The 24051-nt window shown below is 36.3% G+C and overlaps 1 protein-coding gene across 3 annotated transcripts in view; it reads left to right on the top strand.

Annotated features, from left to right (window-relative positions):
- AKT3 (AKT serine/threonine kinase 3) overlaps nt 1-24051 on the top strand; it is a 151806-nt gene that overhangs the window by 100986 nt on the left and 26769 nt on the right. For all 3 annotated transcript variants that reach the window (XM_051783342.1, XM_051783343.1, XM_051783344.1), the window contains 4 exons: nt 2130-2195; nt 3796-3864; nt 10890-11012; nt 12929-13057. In XM_051783342.1, coding sequence (XP_051639302.1) covers nt 2130-2195; nt 3796-3864; nt 10890-11012; nt 12929-13057 — 387 coding nt within the window. The remainder of the gene's footprint in view (nt 1-2129; nt 2196-3795; nt 3865-10889; nt 11013-12928; nt 13058-24051) is intronic.

Genomic DNA, 24051 nt, shown 5'->3' with positions numbered 1-24051 from the left:
ATGGGGATTTATCAACTTAGCAGTTTAATTCTGGAGATCAGTGCGAATAGATCTGCAGTCCCAACTCAGCCTATAAGGTGATGTAATATACATTCTAGAATCATAGAATGGCTTGCACTGGAAGGGACCTAAAAGATCATCTAGTTCCAGAACCCCTCCTATGAACAGGGACACCTTCCTCTAGACCAGGTTGCTCAAAGCCCATCCAACCTGTCCTTGAATACTTGCAGGGATGGGGCACCCACAGCTTCTCTAGGCAACCTGTTCCAGTACCTCACCACTCCCACAGTAAAGAATTTCTTCCTAAGGTTTAATCTAAATCTCTCCTCTTTTAGTTTAAAACTGTCCCCCCTTGTCCTATTGCTACTTGCCTGTGCAAAAAGTAGCTCTACAGAAGGTCTAACAGCATACTGAGGCAGAAAAGTGGTGCACTGACAGCTGTATAGCATCTGCCCAGTTCAGACTAAATCTGTTGATCCTAAATTTTCATGACAGATTAATATTACACTTACCAGGAAATTGCTACCAGTATTACAGACTCCTGAGGCAATGCCAGAAAGACTGCCCATTGCCAGCTTTTTATGCTGCATATCTGGTGAACTACAGAGGTTTAAAAATAAAAAAATAAACAAACTTTTAAACTTGCTTTTTTCCTTAAAGTTTTTTTTGTTTGTTTGTTTTCCCCCTAGTATGTGGTTGTAGTGTATATACTCAGTGTTGCGCTGCTATTCAGCTAAATGGCATCATAATTGATTACCACTAACTCTGTTGTTGTTTAACTTCCTATTTTGACAATTTTTAAAGTCTATTTTAAAACTCCTGACATCTGTGTTTACTTTCCAGTTTAATAATACCTTATCTTCAGAGCATCGTCTCATAATTATGTGTAGTACAATAATGTTATATTGGTATTATTTGTGGCAATAATAAAGTGTAGTCTGATTAAATATATTTACTTTTGCAGGATTACAGTTGAAGTTTGAGTCACACTAGGCTAGTCTTTACTTCTGTGTAATATAAAGCTCAGTGGTAGCTTAGCACTACAGGAAATGGCTAAACCAACCAAGTGACTCTCAGGCTTTTCAGGCCTGACCCCTGGCAGCCTGGGGAGGGGGATTCACAGTAGGTATTACATGCAGAATTGCATAAAATGGCTGTGTATTCATAATGTGAACTCCCTTAGAGCTATGTTTTCTCCCTAGTCTTAGGCAGCTGTTCATGTTGTAGGGCAGGGTAAGCCCTCTGCCCATCATCCTCATCCCCTCACCCCTGTACAGCTCTGCTCTCTGTAGACCTGGTGGTGTGAGTGGCCACAGCCGTGCCCCCTGTGTGGTGCCCACCCAAGGGGATGGTGAGAGGAGAGAGTCTGTGGAAGGCGTAGGGGATAAGAGCGGGTGAGCTTCCCAGGTTAGTTTCCTTCTCTCACTTTGGTATAGGGCTTGTTTTAATCTTCTCTCTTCAGGCTCACAGACAGGCAAGTGTCACCGTCTCTCTCCAAATTGCCTCTTTCCCCAAGTGTGGCTGAAAATGAGTTGGGGATTGTGTGGACATCTCCCACCTCCTGAGAATGAGGAGAATGTCCTCAGGAAAGGAGGTCATCCTGGTCAGAGGAGCACTGCTCACCGCCAGGCTCCTAAGGACAACCTGGGTGGATAAAAACAAAACCAACACCAAACCAAGTGAAAGTTTAAAACCAGAAAAACTGACTCTGGGTGACACTGGGCTAAATGAGGACTGGTTTTTATATTTGCCTGTCAGGTACTCCATGTGTATGCATCTTGCAAATTGGTTCAGTCTCTTTATAGATTCATTGTTCAGGTGATTCGTACCAGAACTGTGAAGTTGTGATGACTATATTTTTAAGATGTCAAATACAATATTATAATTTCTTCCTTCCCTGAATCAAGACTTCACTTTAAAACAAGAAAATAAGAAAACCAAATAAAAAAAATGTTAAATTTTTTTTTGTCAAACTTAAATATTTTCTCAAAAAATGTGAAGGTTCATTTGTTTTTCAAAACTGTACTGTAACTTTCTCTTTTTGAAGTGTTGACCTTTTTCTTGTAATTAATTAAATAACAGTTTTGTATCTTAACTCAGACCTACTTCTTCTTCTCTCTATTTCTCAGGATGAAGTGGCTCATACACTTACAGAAAGCAGAGTATTGAAAAACACCAGACACCCTTTTTTAACAGTAGGTATTGGAGACTAGTTTTAAGTACATTAGCAGGTCATTTTCAACATCCATTATGAATGTATTTTACAAACAAATTTTGAAGTCTTTCGCAGGATGATTTGTAAACAAGCAGTAGCTATCTGGTGCCTATGATATCCTTTATCAGGATATGTAATTAAAAGTTCAGAAATAATGTTTCTAATAACTTTATAAAGCTTAATTGCACTGAAAACAAATTTAATTGTAGAATGTAACTTGTGCAATTTTTATATATGAACACTTTTAAAATAAAAGCTATTGATGTCACAGAGTGTAATTTATTTTTACTAAGAAAACTTAATTAAGAATTCAGCAAAACAATAAAAATAACTATTTGTTCAACATAAGTAGCCCACAGAGCCACAAAGCTCAAGTTCTAGCCCCACTGTCTTTGTCTTCACATGGTTAATAATTAACAGAGGGAAAATACAGAAAAGAAGATGAAAATTTTGAGACTTATGAGAAATTATGGTTAAGTTTACAACTGGCTTTCTTCTGTAGAATTAATTCTCATTCCACTTCTATGAGAATATATTAGAAAATATTTTCATTTATTTCAAAATATGATTAGCACATTGTTAAGACAGGGAAATATCTTTTTTTTTTTTTGGTATTAAAATGTCAAAGTATAGCATGGAAGCTTTCCTTTTTAGAAACACAAACCTTTTAGAAAGCAGAGGATTGCATTTACATTACTTGGCCAAAATATTCTGGGAAATTCGGTCCAGGGAAAAGAGATTCTGTAATGTTTCTTAAATTACAGTGTAAAGGTAAGCAGGAGTAGCCCTACCTCCAGTCAAATAATGCAACAATGTTAACTGCAGTTGTATCTTTTTATCTTTCTGTTATTCTAAAACAAGTATTTTAATGAGAAATGCAGCATTTAAGTCACACGAGTCTCCTTATGCTTCTTACATGTAGTTCTACTGAATTTCCTTTCTCTTAGGCTGTCTTCACCGGTAGATTTTATATGATATTTTTTTCCAATCAAAATGAAATCAACATTGATAAGTCAAAAATTTTAATTAACATCTGTTACAACTTTAAAATGATATGTAAATAAATATATTAATTTGGCACTCAGTGTTTTTAATATTCCATAGTATGTGAAACTGGAGAGTCCTTACTTTGGAAATAAAAGCAGGCTGGAGGTTAAGATCACTTTTAAGATTTCATTTAGGAGAAATTAAAAAGAATGTTATAATTTCTCTCTTCGTGGGCATTGTGGAAGTGGGCATCATGAAATAAGATGAGTGGGAATAGCTGATACCATGTATGGCAGTAAGAAATGTAGTATAAAACTGTCTGTTTTAGTAACCATTTATTATTTTATTATGACAAGCATGATGTTTTCATGTCAGTGGCCATGTGGCAGAGGTGAAGAAAGACTTGAAAGTTTTTGTATTAATTCATCTCAAATTCCAGATAGGAGATTACACTTAATTACTCTGAAAGTTCTCACTAAAGTCAGAATTTTCTACTTAAAAAGTTAAAATTAAATTTTGTTACAGTTTTAAGTACAAGAAATTGGGTTAATATAAGATGATAATTGGTTTGATTTTGCTGTTTTCTTTGCAAGTCCTTGAAATATTCCTTCCAGACAAAGGATCGTTTGTGTTTTGTGATGGAGTATGTCAATGGAGGAGAGGTAAGTTTAAGAAAGATGTTTTGTGCTTGTAATGGTAATACTGTCACTGGCTTACACTTTAAAGGTTATAATTTTTCTTGCCTTTTTTGCTTTCTGATAAATTTGAAGGGCTTTTAAAAAAATTTTGGAACTGTTTTATGTAAAAAACAACAGTTGACATGTTTTATGTCTTTGCTGTCAAAACTACTTCCTATTTTGGAAAAATTAGACTCCTGTATAGTGAAAGATAACTTCATGGTAGTGAAATAATTGCAAATAGCTTGCTTATTGTTTTTTTTCATTAAGCATGTTATAACACGTTCTGGCATGAAACAATCATAATCTAGTGTAAACAAGCAAAACCAGCGTTGACTAGTTTTACTTTTGTCCTAATATGAAATATGTGCTTTCTTTGCTGTAGCTATTGCAAAAATCTATCGGAAAAGAGTGGAGCACTCATATTTTTCAGTACTTCTATCCCCTTCACTTGCTGTGTACTCTGGAAATTTCAACTACAACACTGAACTTCTTAGAGTGTTGTTAGCTTTTAAACTGTTGCTGTCCTCCAGCTGTTTACTAAAGAATGAAATATCAAAAGTGATACCCAGCAAATGGAATTAGAGAACTGCAATCTAAGAAGACTTTTATCTACCTTTTAGATGCTGTTTGCTATTCAGATTGTGTCTCATTACAACATGAACTAGGGGATTTTCCTTACTTTGTCTACTATATGCTGCATGATAATATTAAAGGACTAAGTGTTTTCACTAGTTGTTTTTTTTTTTTTTTTCTAATATTAGAAAACTGTTTCTTCATTCAGGAATTTCTTTGGTGTGATGTTTTGCATTATGCTTTTGATGTCTTCTCCTGCAATAAAACTGTCTTCAGATATAACCCTAACGCCTAAACACCCCCAAAATGCCCGTCTTGCACTTGTTGCTCTGGCAGTTTGTCAGTCTGAGTCCCATTTGGATCCTGACTTTTTCTTACCTGTCCTCTACCAGCCATGGCTAAATATGGTGCTATACGGTTCTCATATGGCAGGATGGCTTATTTGACTCAATATGTATAAACCCAATTCTGGACATCACAGGCATTGAACCAGACACAAAGATCTCCCTCAGCAGTAATGGGATAACAGCCTTCTCTTGGACACTCAGCTGGCTTATTTGACATTGAATTTATGTCACCAATACTAAGTCAGTGCTATCTGCAATGAGTTTTAAGTGTTGCCTTATAAACTAGCTATTCTTCATAGTTTTCTCTGTGTAAAACCTTATTGTATTTCTGTAATCTCTGGGGATACACTCTGTATGTTTTTAACATCAGCCTATCATTTAGCTATTAATCTTTTTAAAAGGTACCTTTCTGTCCTATTTGAATGCAGAGCAGAGCACCTAGGGGATGTTTTCAATTACTTTCTTATGACTGAGGATACTCTGACACTGTATTTTGAGCAATGCATTTCTCTGGATTGGGTGGTGCAACTTTGTGGCTACTGCTGCAAGCATCTTGTATCATGAATTTCTCGGTGGCAGTCTGCTTTTGCTTATGGGATTTGAATAATTGCAATGTATTTTTCCAAGACTGGGTTGCTTTTTTCCAGGTATGATGCTTCAGGTATGATGTCAGTCTTGCTCATGTTCTTTGCTGATGGTTCCCTAATTCAGCAAACTAACTAGATTTTTACCACAGTGGGAAAATAATGGCTTTTTAGAATAGGCAGTTTTCTTTGAAGAAATTCTCTTGATTTGCTTATGTGCTTCTCTTTGACTAGAGATCTAGAATAGTAAGTTGGACAAGCTCTCTTTTCTAATAGCAGAATCTGTAATCTTACCAAATTTTCTTGTGAATTTCAGACTTTAGTCACTGTCTGCTAAGAAAAATACAGAGGACTTCATATTTGTAAAAACAGCCTTGTTATTAACTCAGAGCTACTAAAAGTACGCTGCACAAAGTTTAACCAGCATTTTAACCTATATGATACACAGACTTTTTTCTTTTGCTGCTTCTCTCTACTATTCTGCCTGTGTTCCAAGGAGGTTTCATTTCCTTAGAATGTTTTCTGACTGTTGAAGGTGTTGAAAACTCATCTTTTAGTTATATCCTTCCAGTAGGAAATTGACTGTGGCTGTACCGTGTTACTTTTGATTCTCTCCAGTGCTGTACTGTCTTCAGTGTGTTTCTGTTTAAAATTCCTTTAGATTAAAGATTTCTTTTTAGTTAAACTGCTGTGACTGAGTTGGTTGGTTGGGAATTTTCATGGATTATATCTGTCAGGAGCACTATTACCCAAACAGTTCTCCAAACGAAGGAGTTCTTGAAGTTTTGATACGTATTCTTGACTCTTACCTAAATGCCGCATTTTAGGCTTCTGCCCTAGTACAGGTAGGTGTGGTCAGTACCAGGAGTCTTCAGTTCCTCTTGCTATAGCTAGAAAGGAAACAGTCAAAGAAGGGGTCACTAAATGTCATTCTGGAGGAGAAGAAATTGTAAGCAAGAATCTTCTGTATCTATAAAAAATCTAGATCCGTGTTAAATTTAATATCCCACTAGAATAGTAAAAAGTTATCTTTGCTTTACTTTGCCTATGTAACTTAAAATTAATTAGGCTCAGTTAATAAGAGAACACGTTACAATGAAAATGGAACTGCATCAGATTTCCTGGTCTGCGTGTGTGCTTTTTTTACAGTCTACAAAGTATTACAGTGAAGAATTCCCTTTTAACTTCCTTTTTTTTTAAAACAAAACATATTATGTACATAAATACAGTAAAGAAAAACATTAGAGGATTTTTTCAAGTGGATTATTCAGATGGAAATATGTTTTCTTTATACTGACAACTTTTTTTCACAGAATCACAGAATATGCCGAGTTGGAAGGGACCCACAAGGATCATAAAGTCCTACTTAAGACCCAGTCTTGAAATAATTGTGGGCTGAAAGCTAAATTTTTTGTTTATTTTGTTTTTCTGTTGGACTCTGTGGATGAAATGTTTACCTATGTCTATTGATCATAAACTATGTTGTAGTATAGAGCTATAGAAGGATACTTCTGCCGTTGTGATTACTTCTCAATACCTTTGTTACTGAAGAAATTACATTAAAGTAGCTTTAAGATATTGAAAATTGATTTTGGGTAAAAACATTAATCTGGCTTAGCTGAAATGACCAAATGGCTCTTTATTGTTGGGGAATAATTTTCAAGTGTATGTTTCCCATTTTTTATTTCAAGTACTTTGTTTTAAATGTTGAGAAACATTTAGGAATGAAATCTATTACATTACTCTGCAGAGTACACTGGTTCAACCGACTGATAAGTTCATTAACTTCCTTGCTCTGCATTTTAAGGATAATTCCAGATTCCATACTTTGTAACCAACTTAATTGGTAATTATGGGTATAACAAAACTAGACTCTAAAATTTGTTCAGATGGTTTCTCCACTCAGAGAATTCTGAATCTCTGTTTCTCTTGGCATTTTTGTTTCACAGCTCTTACTTCAATTCATTAGGCAGGAGAGAACTAAATGGTTTGTTGTAATTGAACAAGTGCTGTTACTGTCTAGAAAAAAAAAGACAGAGGATGTACAAGCTACCTAACAAAAAATAAATAAATTAGAGAATGTTCCTTAGCCTAAAATTATGATAGTCCAAGATAAAGGTGCTACATTTCTTTGAGTATAGAATGTACCTAGAAGCAATATGAAGTCTGAAACAATAAAAAAATAATTCAAAATTTCAAGGCTGCCACTGCGAGTACTTTGCAAAATCAACAGTCAAATATAAAATGCAGAGCTAAGTAAACCCAGTACCAGAGTAGGAGCCAGACATACAACTTAGAATATGCCAAGTAAATCACTAGCATGTGTAGAAGTTTAACGTATCAATTGATACAAGGTTATGTCTTTTATATATTTGTCATACTTGGATCTGCAGGTGAATATACTTTTATGTTTGATGTTTGTTAAAATTTTTTCATTAGGAAAAAACCTCATGGCAACATTGTTGTTCAGTTTTTAAAGGCATACCAGGAAATTCGTAGCTCCAGTCTTCACTGTAATAATCACACCCTCATGTATGCCATAAAACTGTTATGTGCAAAATGGCTTTCTTTGTGCCAAACCTATTTCTATTGCAATTCCAATTGCTTTATAGCACATATTTAATAACTGTAAGTCAATAAATAGTGCAAATGTTGGAAACATTTTTTATAACCTTCAATCAACTTTCTTCTTTTCCTTCTCTGACTTAATAAACGTAATCTTCCAGTCTCGACAGTTGTAAATAGAACATGGTGACAGAATTATTCCAAAATACTGAACCAACTAAATAATTAGCTGAAAATAATGATGTAATCTCCTGCTCTCCCTATTATAATTTTAGAATCTGCTTTAGTATTTTTAGTATATATCTGAGTGTATGAATGCACTTGAAACCTACATTTTTATATCTGAACGTACATTCTTCATTCAAAGGTAGATGTATGGTTTGGTGACAACTCAGATGCTAAAATAATATGAAGAAGAGTGACTGTAGTGTCACATATATATTAAAATAAACTGACTCAGGAACTCATAGTTTCTTTGGCAATCACAGAATGGTTGTTAGTTTTTTCTAGCAGGTCATTTTATGTTGAAGGTAGTATTTTTAGTTAAAATAAATAGTTTTGTTGGAAATAAACACTAAAGAAAATAAATTTTTCCTATGTTAACTTTTCAGGTTATTAACTCTCAGGTTTTAGTTGGGACACTTTAAGTAGAAACTAATACAACTGCATTGCTGACAAGTATCCTGAGGTTTTAGAATTTTCTAAGACTGCTGGTCAACTACTGGATTAGTCTGTTTCATAGAGAAAATGGCAATAATCCTTTAGCATAGATATGAATGTAGGACTAACAGGAAGTTATAAATTTTTTGATTGTGTTGACCTCTATTTTTAATTACTTTTAATCCATCAAAACAAATAAAACTCTTAAAAATGAGTGGCATTAGGCCATTATTTATGAAAGAGATCACAAACCAGACATAAATGCATAAATTACATACATTTTTATATTTTTCTTTGTTTGGATGAAATTCTACTTAGTGGTATCTCTTATTTAAATATTGCAAAAATATGTGAAAAAGACCACAAAAATTGGGAAATTTGTTTGTTCTTTTCCCAGTTTTGTAATATGTGAGGGACATCACGAAGTCAGACTCAGTTGCTTCGTCTGGATGGGTCTTGTGTTGGCATTGGCTGTTAAGTAGGTGCAGTCCAGAGAGCAAGTTACTACAGGGAGGGCTGATGTCACCGTCAGGGATTGGTGCTTAAACAGGGAAATGAACAACAGGAGCAGTAGGCACACCTACAAAATAATGATCCTCCTCATCTTGCAGGTATGCCATTTTTATACAGGATGCCTTGACAATTGGAAAAGAAATTAAAAGGGGAATACAGATACAATGAACAAAAATGAAATACTTTCTTTATATCATAGTGCAGTTTCTGTTTTCTGTGAAGTCTCTGCTTATACAGATATATGCTGCCAAAAGGCTTCGTTTACTGAAAGGTTTGTTTAGCTTAAGAATAAGGCAATACACTTATTTTAATTACAGCTGTCAGGAAAGAAGCTGAGTTCTAGTTCATAGCAGTGACTTTTTAGTTACATTTTGAAAAGTCACAGAATCATCAAGGTTGGAAGAGAGCTGCAAGACCATTTAGTCCAACCATCAACCTAGCTCCACCATAACCACCCGTTAAACCATATCCCCGAGTACCACATCCAGAAGTCTACCTGCTGAAAATAGTTGCAGTAATTCCTCTGCTGTTCTGTGCCACATGAATAGAGTGTGTATTTCCTGCAGACATAAAGTAGGTGGTAGTAAGGATGGATTAATCACATAATTGTTTTTTTGATTGGTTAGCTTTTGGGATTTTTTTTTTTTTACCTACCTTGTCATTTTAGAATTCTAATCTACTTGATCCTTTTAGCTGTGAAAATAAAAAAACTGCATTGTTGTTATGGATTTTACTGTCTATGTCTAATTTATAAATGATAACATTGTCTGTATTTTTGTTTCGTTGATTGTTAGCTCTTGTGGTGAATCCAAAAAAGTTGTAACATGGCCCATTTTTAAGCAGAATACAGAAATATATTCACTAATCTTTGCTGGAGGACTTACCCAAACTTTCTTAACACAGTAAATGAAACTCACCATTTTGGAGAACATTTGGATTAAATAGCCAATTGTGCTTTTTTAGATGTTGTTCCAAGTTCTGAGGGTGATATTTTATCCATTAAGATGCTGACAACCTTACAGAGCTTCACCTCACACTTTTTCATTGCAGCTGAAATTACTGGCAATATGTAATGATTTTTCGCTGAAAGACTTCAGTTGAAGAAGTGTCTGTGAAGTGATGTTACTTATAAAGTATTAAAGAAGAGACAAAACCTGCAAAGAAATATTTACATTGTAGCAAAGAAATACACTAAATACATAGATTTATTTTTATAAGCTCTAAGCAGTTGTTTATTTCCTTTTTCTAGTGACTGTGATATTGCTAGCAGTATGAATGTGCTGTTTTTGTAAAATGCCTGTTCACCTGTTCAGTCGAAGTCTGTTGAAGAGCTAGACTTTTGTCAGTTCAAAGAAAGGTTACTAAAGTACTGAAAAACATAAAGCGGAACCAGAGTCTAGATATTTTAGTGGTATCTTCCAGTGGCTTAAAGCAAAATTTCAAGGAAGTGGTAGAGGGAGAAGTACAGAATGACACTGTTGCATACTATTTTTTTTCCCTCTGGTAACTGAAGGTTAAATGAGTAGCAAGCAGAATGCCTTAAACAAGATTGGTATATTGATTAAAACGCTGATTTAACAGCTCGCTTTCTCCCTTTGGAAACCTGGAAAAGATAAGCCAGCTGCTGTCTAAGAGTGCTGAGTGTCCACTGAGAGTACACTATCTATCATCACAATATGGTGATGAGAGGTGTTTTATGTTTGTGTTAATTTCCCCCACTAAATCAGTAATTATTACAATCCTGTCCCTGCTGTTTACCCTGCAGCTGTTTTTCCATTTGTCGAGAGAGCGGGTGTTCTCAGAGGACCGCACACGCTTCTATGGTGCAGAAATTGTCTCTGCCCTGGACTATCTGCATTCTGGGAAGATTGTGTACCGTGATCTCAAGGTAAAAAAAGAAAGGAAAAAACTAATCAAATTTTTGTTTTTGCAGAGACTATGGGGACAAACACAAAGTAATTATAAGGTTGCACTATTCAGAGTTAATGGGAAAAAAAAAAATCTGTGTTCAGTTTTAAGTTCTGTGTGTGCTGGAGGAAGTTGTTTGATACAGTAATCTCTAGATGGGTACATTCCCTGACTTTAATGATTAAAAAATGAAACAGAATCCTGTAATAACAACATCTGAAGAAGATTTAAACTTCTGATCCTCATCCTCCCTACCCCCTGCCCTATTACTTATCTTGGATTTCAACACAAATCTCAAATACAATTCTCAATGTCCTCAAACGAGGGAAATGGTGAATTGGGACAATGTGACTGCATTCTGTTTATCTCAGCAAAGAGGTGTGTTTTTATGTGATGTGAAGACATTTAAAACAGTTCAGAATACTTCAATAGGAAAAGAATTTCAGCATTAATTTCAAAATTATTTTGTCTTTTGTATCTTGGGAAAAATTCATATTAATAGCATATGGTTTGTCTTAGATTTGCCTGCGTATACAGTTGTTTATCCTCTGTTGCCTGGCACTCTGTTGATCCAGGTACTCTGTGTCACTGTATGCCCATGTTCTATGGAAAATAACTTCTGTGTTCAGCAGGAACATTTTCTAACTTATGTAGGGGAAATCTCTAAATTCCATGGTAAGGCTGTTTTATTTCTGTGTCAAGCCTTTAATTTCATGTACGGGAAATTTTACTTTCCCACTGTACATGCACACTAGTGGAATTCATTCATGGAATCCTTTGTACAGGAACCAAGGAGAAGGAGGCAGTGATAGGCAAGTTCTGCTCAGGGAGGCAGACAGAAAACAAAATACTGCGTTACCTGTTTGTAGCAGAATCTGTCATACTAACAGAAAATGCTGTGGCATCTTGGAAAAATATGGAGTTGTCTGGTCAAGGAATGATAGGTGAATTTTTATTTAAATTCTAAGTAATAAAGAAGGAGAAATTTGATATCATTACTCTTTTATTTCTGGTGTCATCTACTTTAGTTTTCTTTGTATGACACTTAGACTCAAAAGGAAATCTATACCTTTGAATTATATTTCAGGCTTTATACAGACTTAGAAAGACAGGGCTATGATTGTTCTATATTGGTATTTTCACTACGTACCTTATAATTTGGAAAAAAAATGTTTTTTGTTGAGCAAATTTGTTCAGAATATGTTTTGGAAAGTGATATTAGCCATTTCATATTTCAAAGCAAGAATCATGTATTTAAAAAGCAGTGCAAAGCATGCAGAGGTACATATTGACCACTTAAGAAGTGTCCTTTACAAGTAGACAAAGAGGAATTTACTTCAGAGTTTTGGTTTTTATCAGTAGCTGCCTTATCCCTACTTCTGTCTGTTATTGAAAAGGTTGCGGAAGATGGAGGTATTTTAAGGATTTATGGATATATGCTGTTTCATGACTGTATAGTAAGTAAACTGTATCTTGACAAGTGAAGGTCATGTTAGAGCAAAGGAAACCTATGAAGTCTTACCAAATGACAGCCATGGTTGCAACCTTGAATTGCTTGATTGCATCTTCAGAATGTTTAGAAAATTCTTTTCCTTTTGTTTTATGGAAGATGCACCAAATTTGTAAAACTTCAGAATAAAGGGTCATGCTTTCATTGACCTGAGATTTACTATTGTAAACTATATTAAAGTATTAAAGTATTAACTAATTATTTAACCTGTATGACAGTAAACACTGTTAAATACTGTAATATAATAGGTGCTGTAATTTTTTTTAATTAAAACCAAATTACATTCTGTTGCAAAGATAACTCTATCTTTTTTACAAAATTGGTGTAATGCATCAACCTGTCCTGTTAAGAAATACTAAGGGAACATTTTTCTCCCCAATACACAGTTAGAAAATCTAATGTTGGATAAAGATGGACACATAAAAATTACAGATTTTGGACTTTGCAAAGAAGGAATCACAGATGCAGCAACTATGAAAACATTCTGTGGTACTCCAGAATACCTGGCACCCGAGGTATGATTTAGAATATGTTCTTATAATACAGTACAAAATGTTTCTTTTCCATTTAATTTTAGACTGACAGTTGCCTGATTAATACTATACAGTTGTTATTCAGAATGGAATGTGCTGCTGTTCTTTGAGGTGATTGTATGTATATTGATGCTTTGCTTTGTAGTGTTTGAAAAGGCCTCTAATGTGCACTTTCCTTCTCATGTTTGCCTTCCTCTGTTAAAGTTTTTATCTTTCGATGATTTCTTAAAAAATAATTTTCCATCTGTCTGTCACTTGGAACATATGATCCTGCCTAACTGAGCTGTATAGCCAGCATTTATATAGCCTCAGTGGAGGCAAGGGAAAATAGGAAGGTACTGAGTTTGGGTTTTATCTGAACTCCCTAGTTGCAGGAAGAGGGAGTTGAAATTTTAGATATTTCTGCTGAAAACAGTTCAGTGTATAAACCTGAGGTTGAGGTGGGCACCAAAACTGAGCTGTTTCCTAGTATGTAAGCTGAAGGGATATCACAGGGTATGTCACCTCATCTTTATGATTAGCTAGCACCAGGAGTGCCAAGCATCACACTTCTCCAGAATTGATAAAAAGATGGACATGAGGGCATTGTTTTGGTACCTCTTGCAGCTCTGGTTTGGCCACTTGAGAATCTGTTGTAGAAGCCCAAGTCCATCCAAATGATCTGCTCTGTTATTATTAGTGCTGACAGCTTTGCCACTGATGTCTACTAAAAGAAAGCAAAGGAAGCAGTACCAAGATTGGGTTTTTGTCCTGTCTGCCTTCAGTCAACAGTACTGATTGTGATGCTTGGAAATGTAACTTTGACTCTCCCCAGGGGCTGCCAAATGCAACTCCGGTGTTGACATGAAAGACAGCTTAATTTTTTTTTACTTAATGCCAAGGATTCTGTGAATGTTGAATTAGCCCTTATTCTTACTCTTGTCAGCGTTCAAGATTGCTAATTGACATAGTGCATACCTGATACTGAGATACTTTCAAGTCAACCTAAAGGGCTTTAAAAAGGCCCTTCAGTTCTACCATTTGTTTTAAGAAGGATTTGAAGGGTTTTCTGACGGATTTCCCACCTCTTGCAGCAACTCAGCACCACCAGAAACTTCATATTGTCTTTAAAGGGGAACATGCCTTAGTTTGAAGGGAGGAAGCACTGATTCAGGGTAGCTCTTTATTCTCTTACTATCAGCAGAACTGAATCCTGAGTAGCAACCACAAGCCCTGGAGTCTGTTTCAACAAGCAATTTAGATTGCATTTTGATTTTTATTCTAAATCTTACAATTAAGGGATGTCAAAGAAACTGATATACATCACCTTCTGGATAGTGCTGTCTGGAAATGAAGATTTTAGGATGTTTGCATGTTTGAGAGTCTTTCTAAATCTCTGAAGTTTGAAGTCTTTTCCAGTTTACACTCAGGGAAGAAATTGAAACTGCTGATAGTTGGTTATGAGTCAATATGGTATGTGGAGTTGATGAAACCATTTTGGATCATAGCAAGATCTTTTGATACATTCTTTTTCTCCAACAGTAAAGGAAATATCAGGAACCACCAACTTTCTCCTTATCCATCTGGTACTGTCTTCCTTAATTCTTTCAGCAGTGAAGAGAAATCTGAACAGTCATTCTCTCACACTGCAGGTTTGAAGTACCTAAATAATTTTGGTTGGCTAAATGTGTTCATTTCAACTGTTTGGTGAGTCACCAACTACATGAACTGTGAAGATAAACTTGCTGATACCTGACCTCCTTAGTAGAATTCCATCCCCTAGACTCCGAGAGAGACTTACTTGCAGATTGTTGCTATTCTGTTTGGCAATTTCTGACCTCTCCTTTGTGTTTAGTGCAGAGACACTTAACAGTTATCTACATTTCAGGATTCCAGAACTATTTTTGGCCTGCTTTGAATCTTTTATGGCTACTTAGAAGAAGTTGCAGATCTGCCTGTTTGGCTTGGTTACAGTGGCCACATTTCTTGTGTGTGCTGGCTCTTAGCTCCTCCGTTGTCTTCTTGTCAGCAGTCTTGAAAACATTCTCAAATAGTGCAGATATCCCATTCAGTTGCTTTCATCTGCTTCTCCTTCTCTCACTTTTGAAAACATGTTAGCTCTCTTTCATCAAGCTTGGCAAGTTTGATTCTGGGTTTTAGACACTTACCACAAGCTACTCGATCCAGTTTGCTTTTCTATCCTCTAGAAGTCCCACTTGTCTCCTCCACCTCCCATTATGAATATTTTTGGAGACCCACCTTGTAAAAATCTGTCTTGAAGGAAATTGACTCTTTGTTAACCCTGGGAACAAGAGAACTCATTCCCTTTTACCTCAGAGATAAAGTGTTTAGAGCAAGCAACCTAGATAGGTTACTGATACGGCATAAGACGACTCAACATCTTTATCCACACATCCTTATGTAAAAGAGTGAAATTAGCAGTATGTGAACAACCTTGCTAAAAATAAACTTTCCCTTTGTACTCTCTGCTACTACAATAGTGTGTACCAGTGCATTGGCTGGATAGTTGCTCACTTGAGACAGTTGTATCCATTTTTATAGATGGAGCAGCTGGCTGATAAAGGGACCATCAAGAGACTGGGTCCTCCAATCTATTTGTGTGTGTGTGTTTCAGAGAATGAATGTGCAAAGATCACTTCTCTTTGCAGTTCATGCCAGAGAAATGATTACCAGATAGCAAAGATTTACTACCTTGTGACAAACTTCAGATCATGAGAAGCAAATGTAACAACTGGACTTTAATCCAGTTCCCATGGTGAATTCCTGCTTGTCTATCCCAAGACAAATGGCAGCATATACTTATGTTTTGCCTGGTTGTGGTAAGTGTAAAGGTAGATACCTTTTAGCCTTTCTTTAGAAGCAAGATATTCTCCATTTATGGGTAGAAATCCATTTGGCATCTGTCCTTTTACTAACACCCTTGCATCCTCTTCTTTCACCTGTGTCAGTTGTGGTGTGTGCATCTCTTCTGCAGGCCTTTTAGTTCAGCTAGTTCAGCTTCCCATGTACTTGTTAGCTGATGTAACATACAGGGGTAGCCTGAGGCGGCTGCCACCACCCAGGAAGCAGCTGTTCAGGAACCTTGTACTGGCAGGGATCTATACCCAGGTTGAGAACTGACTTAACATTTTCTTTTGTATTAATTCAGTTTTGTGAATTTGGTACCAAACAATACTTGGTTCTCCAAATGCCTTTTGCACCATTGTTTGAGGCATAGAGTCCTGCTTGATATTCCATCTTTTTGCAAAAACTAGATTGCAGTTGCTTCCAGCAGGAAAACAGGGAAGTAGCTAAGCCAGAGTAAGGTGTATTTCCTTCTTGCATGACATTCTCTCTGGTGAAGGTGTCCTTGTGGATCCATAGAGAATTATTTCCCAAGGCAATTTCAGAATTACTCTTGATCAGGAAATTAACATACCTGTTGCTGCGTTTTCCTCACAAACCTTATGTTTTGGAGATCAAAATAATTCTTTCAACCCCCTGTTGAGAAGGCTCTTTCATCTCTTATGGATGGGCCCTGACCTTTCATATAGGACCTGACACTGACTGTGTAGATAATTGGCAGATCCAGAAAAATGCCCCTGCCCGTGCACAGACCAAATGGATGGTAGGGCATAGAAAAAAACTAATGAACTTGCCAGGTTAGAGTCAGTTTTTGTCTATGGCAATAGAATTATTTTCTAGACTGTCACTGATTTATCATTTGTGGAACTCATGTGGAAGTTTATGTATGCCTTCAGCATGCACTGTGCTGTTTGGGGTGTGCAGGGCTTCTGGCTATGTAGTCCATAGGTACATTCCTTTTCTATTCTTCTCTCCTAGTCCTTCCCTGTTATCCAACGCCAGTGTTCTACAGTTTGAAGAAAACTAAAATAGCATTGTCTGTGTTTATCTTACATTGTTATGTGTCAAGCATAAAAGATGGTAGGGTATGAACACATCCTCTAAGAAGAAAATAGTTGCTACTGTCAAATAGCAGGGCTTACATTTATTGCCATACAGATCTACCTTTTATCACACTTATTGAAGAATGAGTAAGTAACTTTTTATTTGTGAAATCATATAGTCTTTTGAGAATAATTTGGCTGTCTGATAGATAGTGAAATTCCTCTTTCATCTGCAGTAGAACTAATGCAAACCTCATTTTTGTGTATGTGTGTAAATGTAATGGTAATACTTAATACTTCTCTCTGCTGTAAGAATCTGTGGTATTCCCTGTTTGAAAGGTATAAAATATGTTGTAATTTCTCACTTCTTAGTAGTTTTTCGGGAAGAAGAGACTATTTCTTAGGAGTCTGTTTCTGTTGTTACTCTTCAAAGTAAGCTGTCAAAATTAAAGATCGTTGTAGTGTCACAAAATATTGATAGATCCAATGAGAAAAAGATGAGTTGTGATCCCATTTAGGAAACAGAGATGTATTCTTGACTTTTTTTCAGAAAACATGTTTCTTTTGCAGTTTTGCAGTGACAAAGACAGGACAGTATCACTTGCTCAATAAAGAAAGGAAAAAACTGAGAAAGTACTTGTAAATATACCTTGTAATATACCTGTGAGACATTTAAAAGCAGTTTGAATTTTGATAGTTTTCAGTTGACCATTTGTCATGGATTTACTCTGGCCGGATTTCAAACCCCTACAAAATTGCTAAAAGTTGGGAGGGGTCACACAGGCAAGACAGACTTGATGTGAGGATAATATTAAAATTTATTGCTAACAGGATAAAAACTAAAAAGTAATAAAATAAACAGTGTTAAACACACTTTCTAACCACCCCTCGTCCCCCTGCATCAGTGCAGGAGGAGAAGTCCCTTCTTTACTCTCAGGGTGATAGCTCTTCCAAATCTACCACACTTGAGAGTCCTTCTTCCATTATCTCCAGGGCGACAGCTCTTCCAAATCTGTCGCACTTGAAGGTCTCTCTTCTGTGGGGTGCAGGGGGGTCTCTGCACCCCAATGGTCCTTCACGGGCTGCAGGGGGACAACCTGTCTCACCATGATCTTCACCACAGATTACAGAGGAGCCAAAGCTCTGAGTCCTTCCCCTGCTCTGTGGGGTCCCTCCCACGGGAATAAGTTCTTGGGGGATCCCTCCAAGTTGGGTCCACACCTCCCCCGGGCCACAGGTTCTCGGGTGCAGCTCAGTCTCTATACTCCGATGGTTTTTCATGGAATATAGTCTCTGACAGAGGGTATTATACCAGCGTGGATTCCCCACAGGGCTACATAGTCCTACCCAGAATAAACTGCTCCAATGTGACTTCTCTCTCTCTCTCTTTCTCTCAGAGTTAGAAATTTTCCGAAAGACTTCACTCCCTCTTAGGCCTCCCACAGCAGGATAGTAATCCTCCTTCATTTCATGCATCCACTTGTTCCATCCTGGGTGCAGCTGTGCCGCAGCAGGGCCCTTCGGCCCGTCCCAACTGAGTTGGAGGCCCGGCCAGCCTGCCATCGCCCCTCCCCTGCGTGGTGGGGGGAGGCGGCGAGGCCGCCCAAAGAGCCCCCAGGCAACTCTTCTCTGGCTGGAATTTCTTCTGCACAACAACCTTCTCTTCCGCCTTTCTTAAATATGTCATTCGCAGAGGCGTTACTAAAACTTTCCATTGGTTCTCCTCCTTGGTCTGCATCAGGAAGTCCGCCCTGGAACTAACCATCTTCAGCTCCAGGTGGGGGGGGAACTAGTAAACCCACGACAGACACCATCGAAGATCAAAGATCTGCTAATAAAGATACAGACTTTCTTTAATAGAACATTCAGGAAATTATGCTACTTGGGCAGACAAATAAAAGTTCTTTTGATTCTGAAAATTTATAAGGGTGTTTTCTTAGATTAGATTATAGTTTCTGGATCTCTGCATTTAAGTTCAATTTCTTAGGACTTAGGTGCACAATCGTCGTTATAGGAAAGCAGTCAATGTGGTACTAAATTCTGATGTCACAGGAGAGACAAGTTTTAAATACCAGAAATTACTTTTGAAGCTTTTAATCTATTTAGTAACAGGAGAGAAATCGTTTTGATGATGAACAAGTCTGTAAGGGACTTCATGGATGCCGTTCAAATAACTCTTCAAAGATGTAGATGATCAGTGATATGTAGGTGTGTTCTAGTAAAGGGAAAAGGGTAGGACATAGTTATGTTTTATTAGCATAAAAAGTACAGATTTCGTAGATGAATATGTACAAGATTGTACATATGTCCGGATTAGATGGATATATTCCTATAAGAACAGTTGCCTCTCATTAAAAAAAAATAAAGGCAAATATTTCAATATAGCTTATGCAGTTACTATCACTTAAAGGTATGTGATAGATAAGATTCATAGCCTTTATCCATAGGCATAGAAGATGTTTATGTCATAACGTATTTTAAAGTAGGACCAGTGAAGATGAATGAAATAGAATGATCAATTCCACAACGCTTGTTTGGCCGGTATTTTTTTGGTGATCTTTCTTTTAAAAATGGGCCTGAGAGAGATCATGTGTAATCAATTATTGCCCTAACTTTTGTCTCAGAGAAGTGAAAGATAGAACTCTTTTATCAAGAAGGAACTGCTGTTTCTCCTCACATTTCATGTAATTTCTTACTTAAAGCTTTTCTTTTTGGGAAGGATATGGCTTTGGCATAATCTGGAACCTGGTCATCAAAGTTCAGTGAGTTTCAGCAAGGGGAAGCAGGCTACCCTGTACTGCAGGTGTGATTATAGCAAGAAAAAAGCACACTTTTCCTGTGTTTACAGGAATTGAATTTTCTAAGAATGTAGTGGTATATACAGATCATAAAAAGTTGAGATAGACTCAGAAAAACCATTTCGTCACTGTTGCAGCTTTACATTTATTTAATTCTTTTAATGCTTGCTTGGATTGGGTCCGGATATTTGCCAGTCTGGTAATTTTTTGGACTGCGAATATAATGATCTACCGCATAGCTCATCTGATATGAACTGAAACTAAGTTTTTTCTTATGGGGAAAAATGTGATTTTAGGCAGGAAAGAGAGTTTGGACTAAAGACAACTATGTTATTTTGTTAATTTTCTATTAGGAAAAACTAATGGAATGTGTTGCAAAGAGACACAAACGGCAGGAGAAATTGATGAGCAACTTAAAAATGAAGAGAAGCTTGCTGAAGACTTGTTTGTGTAGGAATATAGAGGAACCGAAGGACAGAATAATTTTTGTTGTGGCTTGTGCAGTTTCCTTTTAATCTCCTTTCTCTTTAAATTTAACGTACTTTTTAAAATTCTGTGCAACTTTTGTATAAATAATAGTCACTATTTTCCACCTTCAGAACTACTGGATGAAAAAGAGAATTTGTGGGAAATGCCACAAATTAAGGGAAAGCTGCTGTTAAGATGCTGCTACATGGCATATGCATTCACAAGGTTTTAGGACCAGTGTGAACTTCTAAGAGTTGGGAAATTGCTACCAAAAAGACAGTGGAGAAGAAACTTCATGTTAGTCTCATTCTTCCATCATGCTCTAGAGTGCAAGTTCTCACTCATGTTTCTTTACCTCTGGTGAGCACTAAGGAATATTGATTGTTAGGGTTTATTTAGGGGAGGGGATAGTTCCTGTTGTAATTGTGGTTCTTTTTATTTTATGCACTTCTGTTAATTCCTTTTTTAGAAAAAGGATAAGGAGACACTCGAACAAATTGTCTACACTGATAAAAACATACTGGTATTCTGGTTCATAGCGGTTTTGCTAAAGACCTGAGAGGTCTGTAGTGGCGGTGCTCCAAAAAGATAAGAAGAATTTTGTGTATGAAATTCTCTTAAAGTGAGGCTAATGTATTTTTGAAGGGTTGGAGATAAGTTTGGTTCTATAGCTTTACTGTTGTTTGTTCTTTTCATGTTAAAACTGTACTAAGAAGTGCATTTACAAGCAGAAATGCTATGTTGTGCATGATAGAGTGCTGGAAACAGATACCTCCATCATTCAGGTTTTGTGCCTTGATGGTATTTTCCAATTATTTTTCACCTAGAACTAGAAGCAATATCTGCTGCATTGTTAAGGAATTGCATTGTCTTTCCATTCTATTTCTACTGTCGACTTAGTGTCTTTGCTTCTCCAAGGATTTCTGTGAGATTTCTTACGTGCTTGTAAATATGAGAGTCCTTTATTCCTTGCCCTGTGGTAACTTGGAAAGAAGACACAGGCAGTGACTGTCCAGAAGTAGGCTTCTTGTAGCATCTTATCCTGTGCCTCAGGCAATATAGTGCAGACAGACTCAGTCAAGATGGATGTGTGAACTCGTGTGGATATATTTCTGGGTTTTGTTCCTCCCTTTGAATATAATCTTTTTAGTGCTGAGCTAATTATGTAGTCTCAGTTTTACTGTTGAGTTAGAGTACCTGATCAACTTTCCAACTGTAAAACAGTTTGAAAATCAAATGTAGCTTACATGCAAGACCCAACAAAATTAGAAGTGTTAAGTACGTTTTGGCAGTTCACTTTTATTATGCCCAGTCCTCAAATGTACCAGCAGACAATCATCTCAATGTTAGTTATTTTTCACATGCTTATGTGATCACACAAAAAGTACATGCTAAAAAGAAGCAGATGGTGACAGATGGGGAAGGTTGAATAAGGTGGTTTTGGAAACCTAGAAAAATGCACTTCTGTAATAGTGTAAAAATAAAAATTCTTTGATCGCCAAGTTAGAATGAACAAAATGAAGTGCACCCCCCAGCCCTCCAAAAAAGCCCCCAAAACCAAACAAACCCACAAAATCTTTAAAAGAAATGGGACCTATGAGTGTTCAATATATATTTAGGAAAGTATGTTATACAGTGTTGTTTTGTCCAAGGGTAGTTTTTATCAGCCAGAGAGGTGGTAAACTATTTTTTCTTTCTTTTAAAATGATGCATTCAACTCAGTTGTGTTCCATACTCAAAGAATGGTGTCAAAAGGGTCATTCTTTATAGTAATACATTGGTAGTGTTGCAGTTGTGATAATATTTTTCTTCTGATGTCACAAAAAGATTTTAACCCTCTTATTGTAATGGTACATAAATTATGTGTGTAATGAGGATATCTGCATGACACGAGCTAATCTCTAACAGGCAACATTACCTCTTAGTCGTATATGCAAATGTAAAGCTAAGCAAGTAGAGAAGGTATAATCACCAAAAGAAAATGTCTTTTGTGTGAACCATCACATCCAAGTACCTACCCTACTATGAGAGTTGGACATTTGCTTATTCATTTTCCTTAGTATAATGAAGTCTTAACATTCATATCTATCGAGTTATATAAAAAAATTAAAAATTCTTTTAAAAAAACTTCAATGATGAAATGTATTTTTCTCCATAAAATAAAAAGTATCTATTCTGGTAAATATTAATTGCCAAGTCTTCTACCAACGCTGATGCCTTAATTATTTTTTTGTTTTGTATTTGAGTAGTCTTTGTCTTAAGCTATAGTATGTTTCCTGGTGAGGCAGAATGCTTTGGTTTTGGTTGTTGACTTTTGCTTAAAACCAAAAAGCCAAAATTTCTTATAACCTGGACTCATTTTCCTGGATGTATAGTTAGTAGTTGTTCAGTACCTGAACAGTGTAGTTATACTGTTGTATTTTACTTAACTGATTTTCTTTTGGCTTCAAAAGGATAGTTGAAGTTTACTTTGTGTTTACCTAGACGCTTCATGCATAATCTGATTCTTAGCAGAGGTACAATAGAATTTATTTTACCTGTGGAAATGTGGTTTAGTGCTGGCACATGCTCTTGAACAGCTGTCTGCTGTATATTTGGCTACATTTTATTTCTGGGTGAGGACCAGTGGAGGGGGGTGAGGAAGAATAGCATCTATGCCTGAAAATATTTTCTCTTTTGATTTATGGGAGATTCACAATATGGAATTTTCTCTTTACACTAGAATTACAAGTAAAAAATTATTTTTTTTACTAGTGATTTGAATGTGTGCATTTTTGTCAGCTTGGTGTTGCCAGTGGGCCCCTGAGATGAATGTGATGAAATGTGGACAAGGCAGGGTATCCAGAGCAGAACATCATTTATTGGCAATAACCAGTATCAAGGTCAAAAGATGGGGAGCATTTAGATAAGAATCGGAAAGCATTGCTCAGTTACACATACAGCAGAGTTGCTGCAACAACAGATAGATTAGCAGAAGAGTTAGACTTCCTCCTGAAGCCAGATAACCAATAATGTAAAAAGAATTTGAATTTTCATGCTATCTGGTTAATCTCATCAGACACAAAAACCAATTGTCCACATGCAGTATCAGACTTCTCAAAGGGGGAGAGATGTAACAAATATGCAAAAGTACTAAATAAAAGACTAGAAAAGAGATTATCTTGACACTGCCCATAAAAAAAATTTTGTACTCAAACCAGAACTTTAAAACACAGAGCTATTTTCTGATAAAATGCACATTTTTTGTAAAACAAATAAGTGTGACAATTCTTAGAAAGACATGTCTCAATGACATGCTTGAAGCCTTTTTCATTAATTTTCATTTAATCAATACAAACATTATTTCCATCTCAGCAAAAGCCTTTAGTTTTTCTGAGAGTAATGAAGCATAAACAAAAGCTGAACAAATGCTGTTTAACATCAGTAAATATTCAAAATAATTTCAGGAAGAATGAGCAACCAGAAAAAAAAATCACAGTATTATCATTATTTATTACTTCTTACACATCTTGCATCTTATGACAGTGTATGTTTTAGAGACTACTGCTACTGCAGTGATAATTAATAAAGATAGGAGCAAGTCTGCAGTTTTTCTTCTAATGGTAGAGTGGGTAGAGGATTATGAGAGACACGTGCTATCTTTCTGTAGACTGAAATAATATTTTGCTTTTATTTGCTGCCTTCTATGAAAGGTGTCTTTTCAAGGGTCTTTTAACATGATGTGGTTGTTTTCTTGGCTTTTTTTTATCCTTTATTTTTCACCAGGGCCAGCTCTTTGATAGAATACTTTTTTTCATGTGCAACAGCTTAACTACCTTTTTTT

This window comes from Manacus candei, unplaced genomic scaffold (assembly GCF_025592945.1).
Source record: "Manacus candei isolate 608988 ecotype Guabito, Panama unplaced genomic scaffold, ASM2559294v1 h1tg000017l, whole genome shotgun sequence".
Taxonomy (NCBI): Eukaryota; Metazoa; Chordata; class Aves; order Passeriformes; family Pipridae; genus Manacus; species Manacus candei.
The sequence above is the reverse complement of the archived record's forward strand: the minus strand, read 5'-3'. Positions and strand labels throughout refer to the sequence as shown.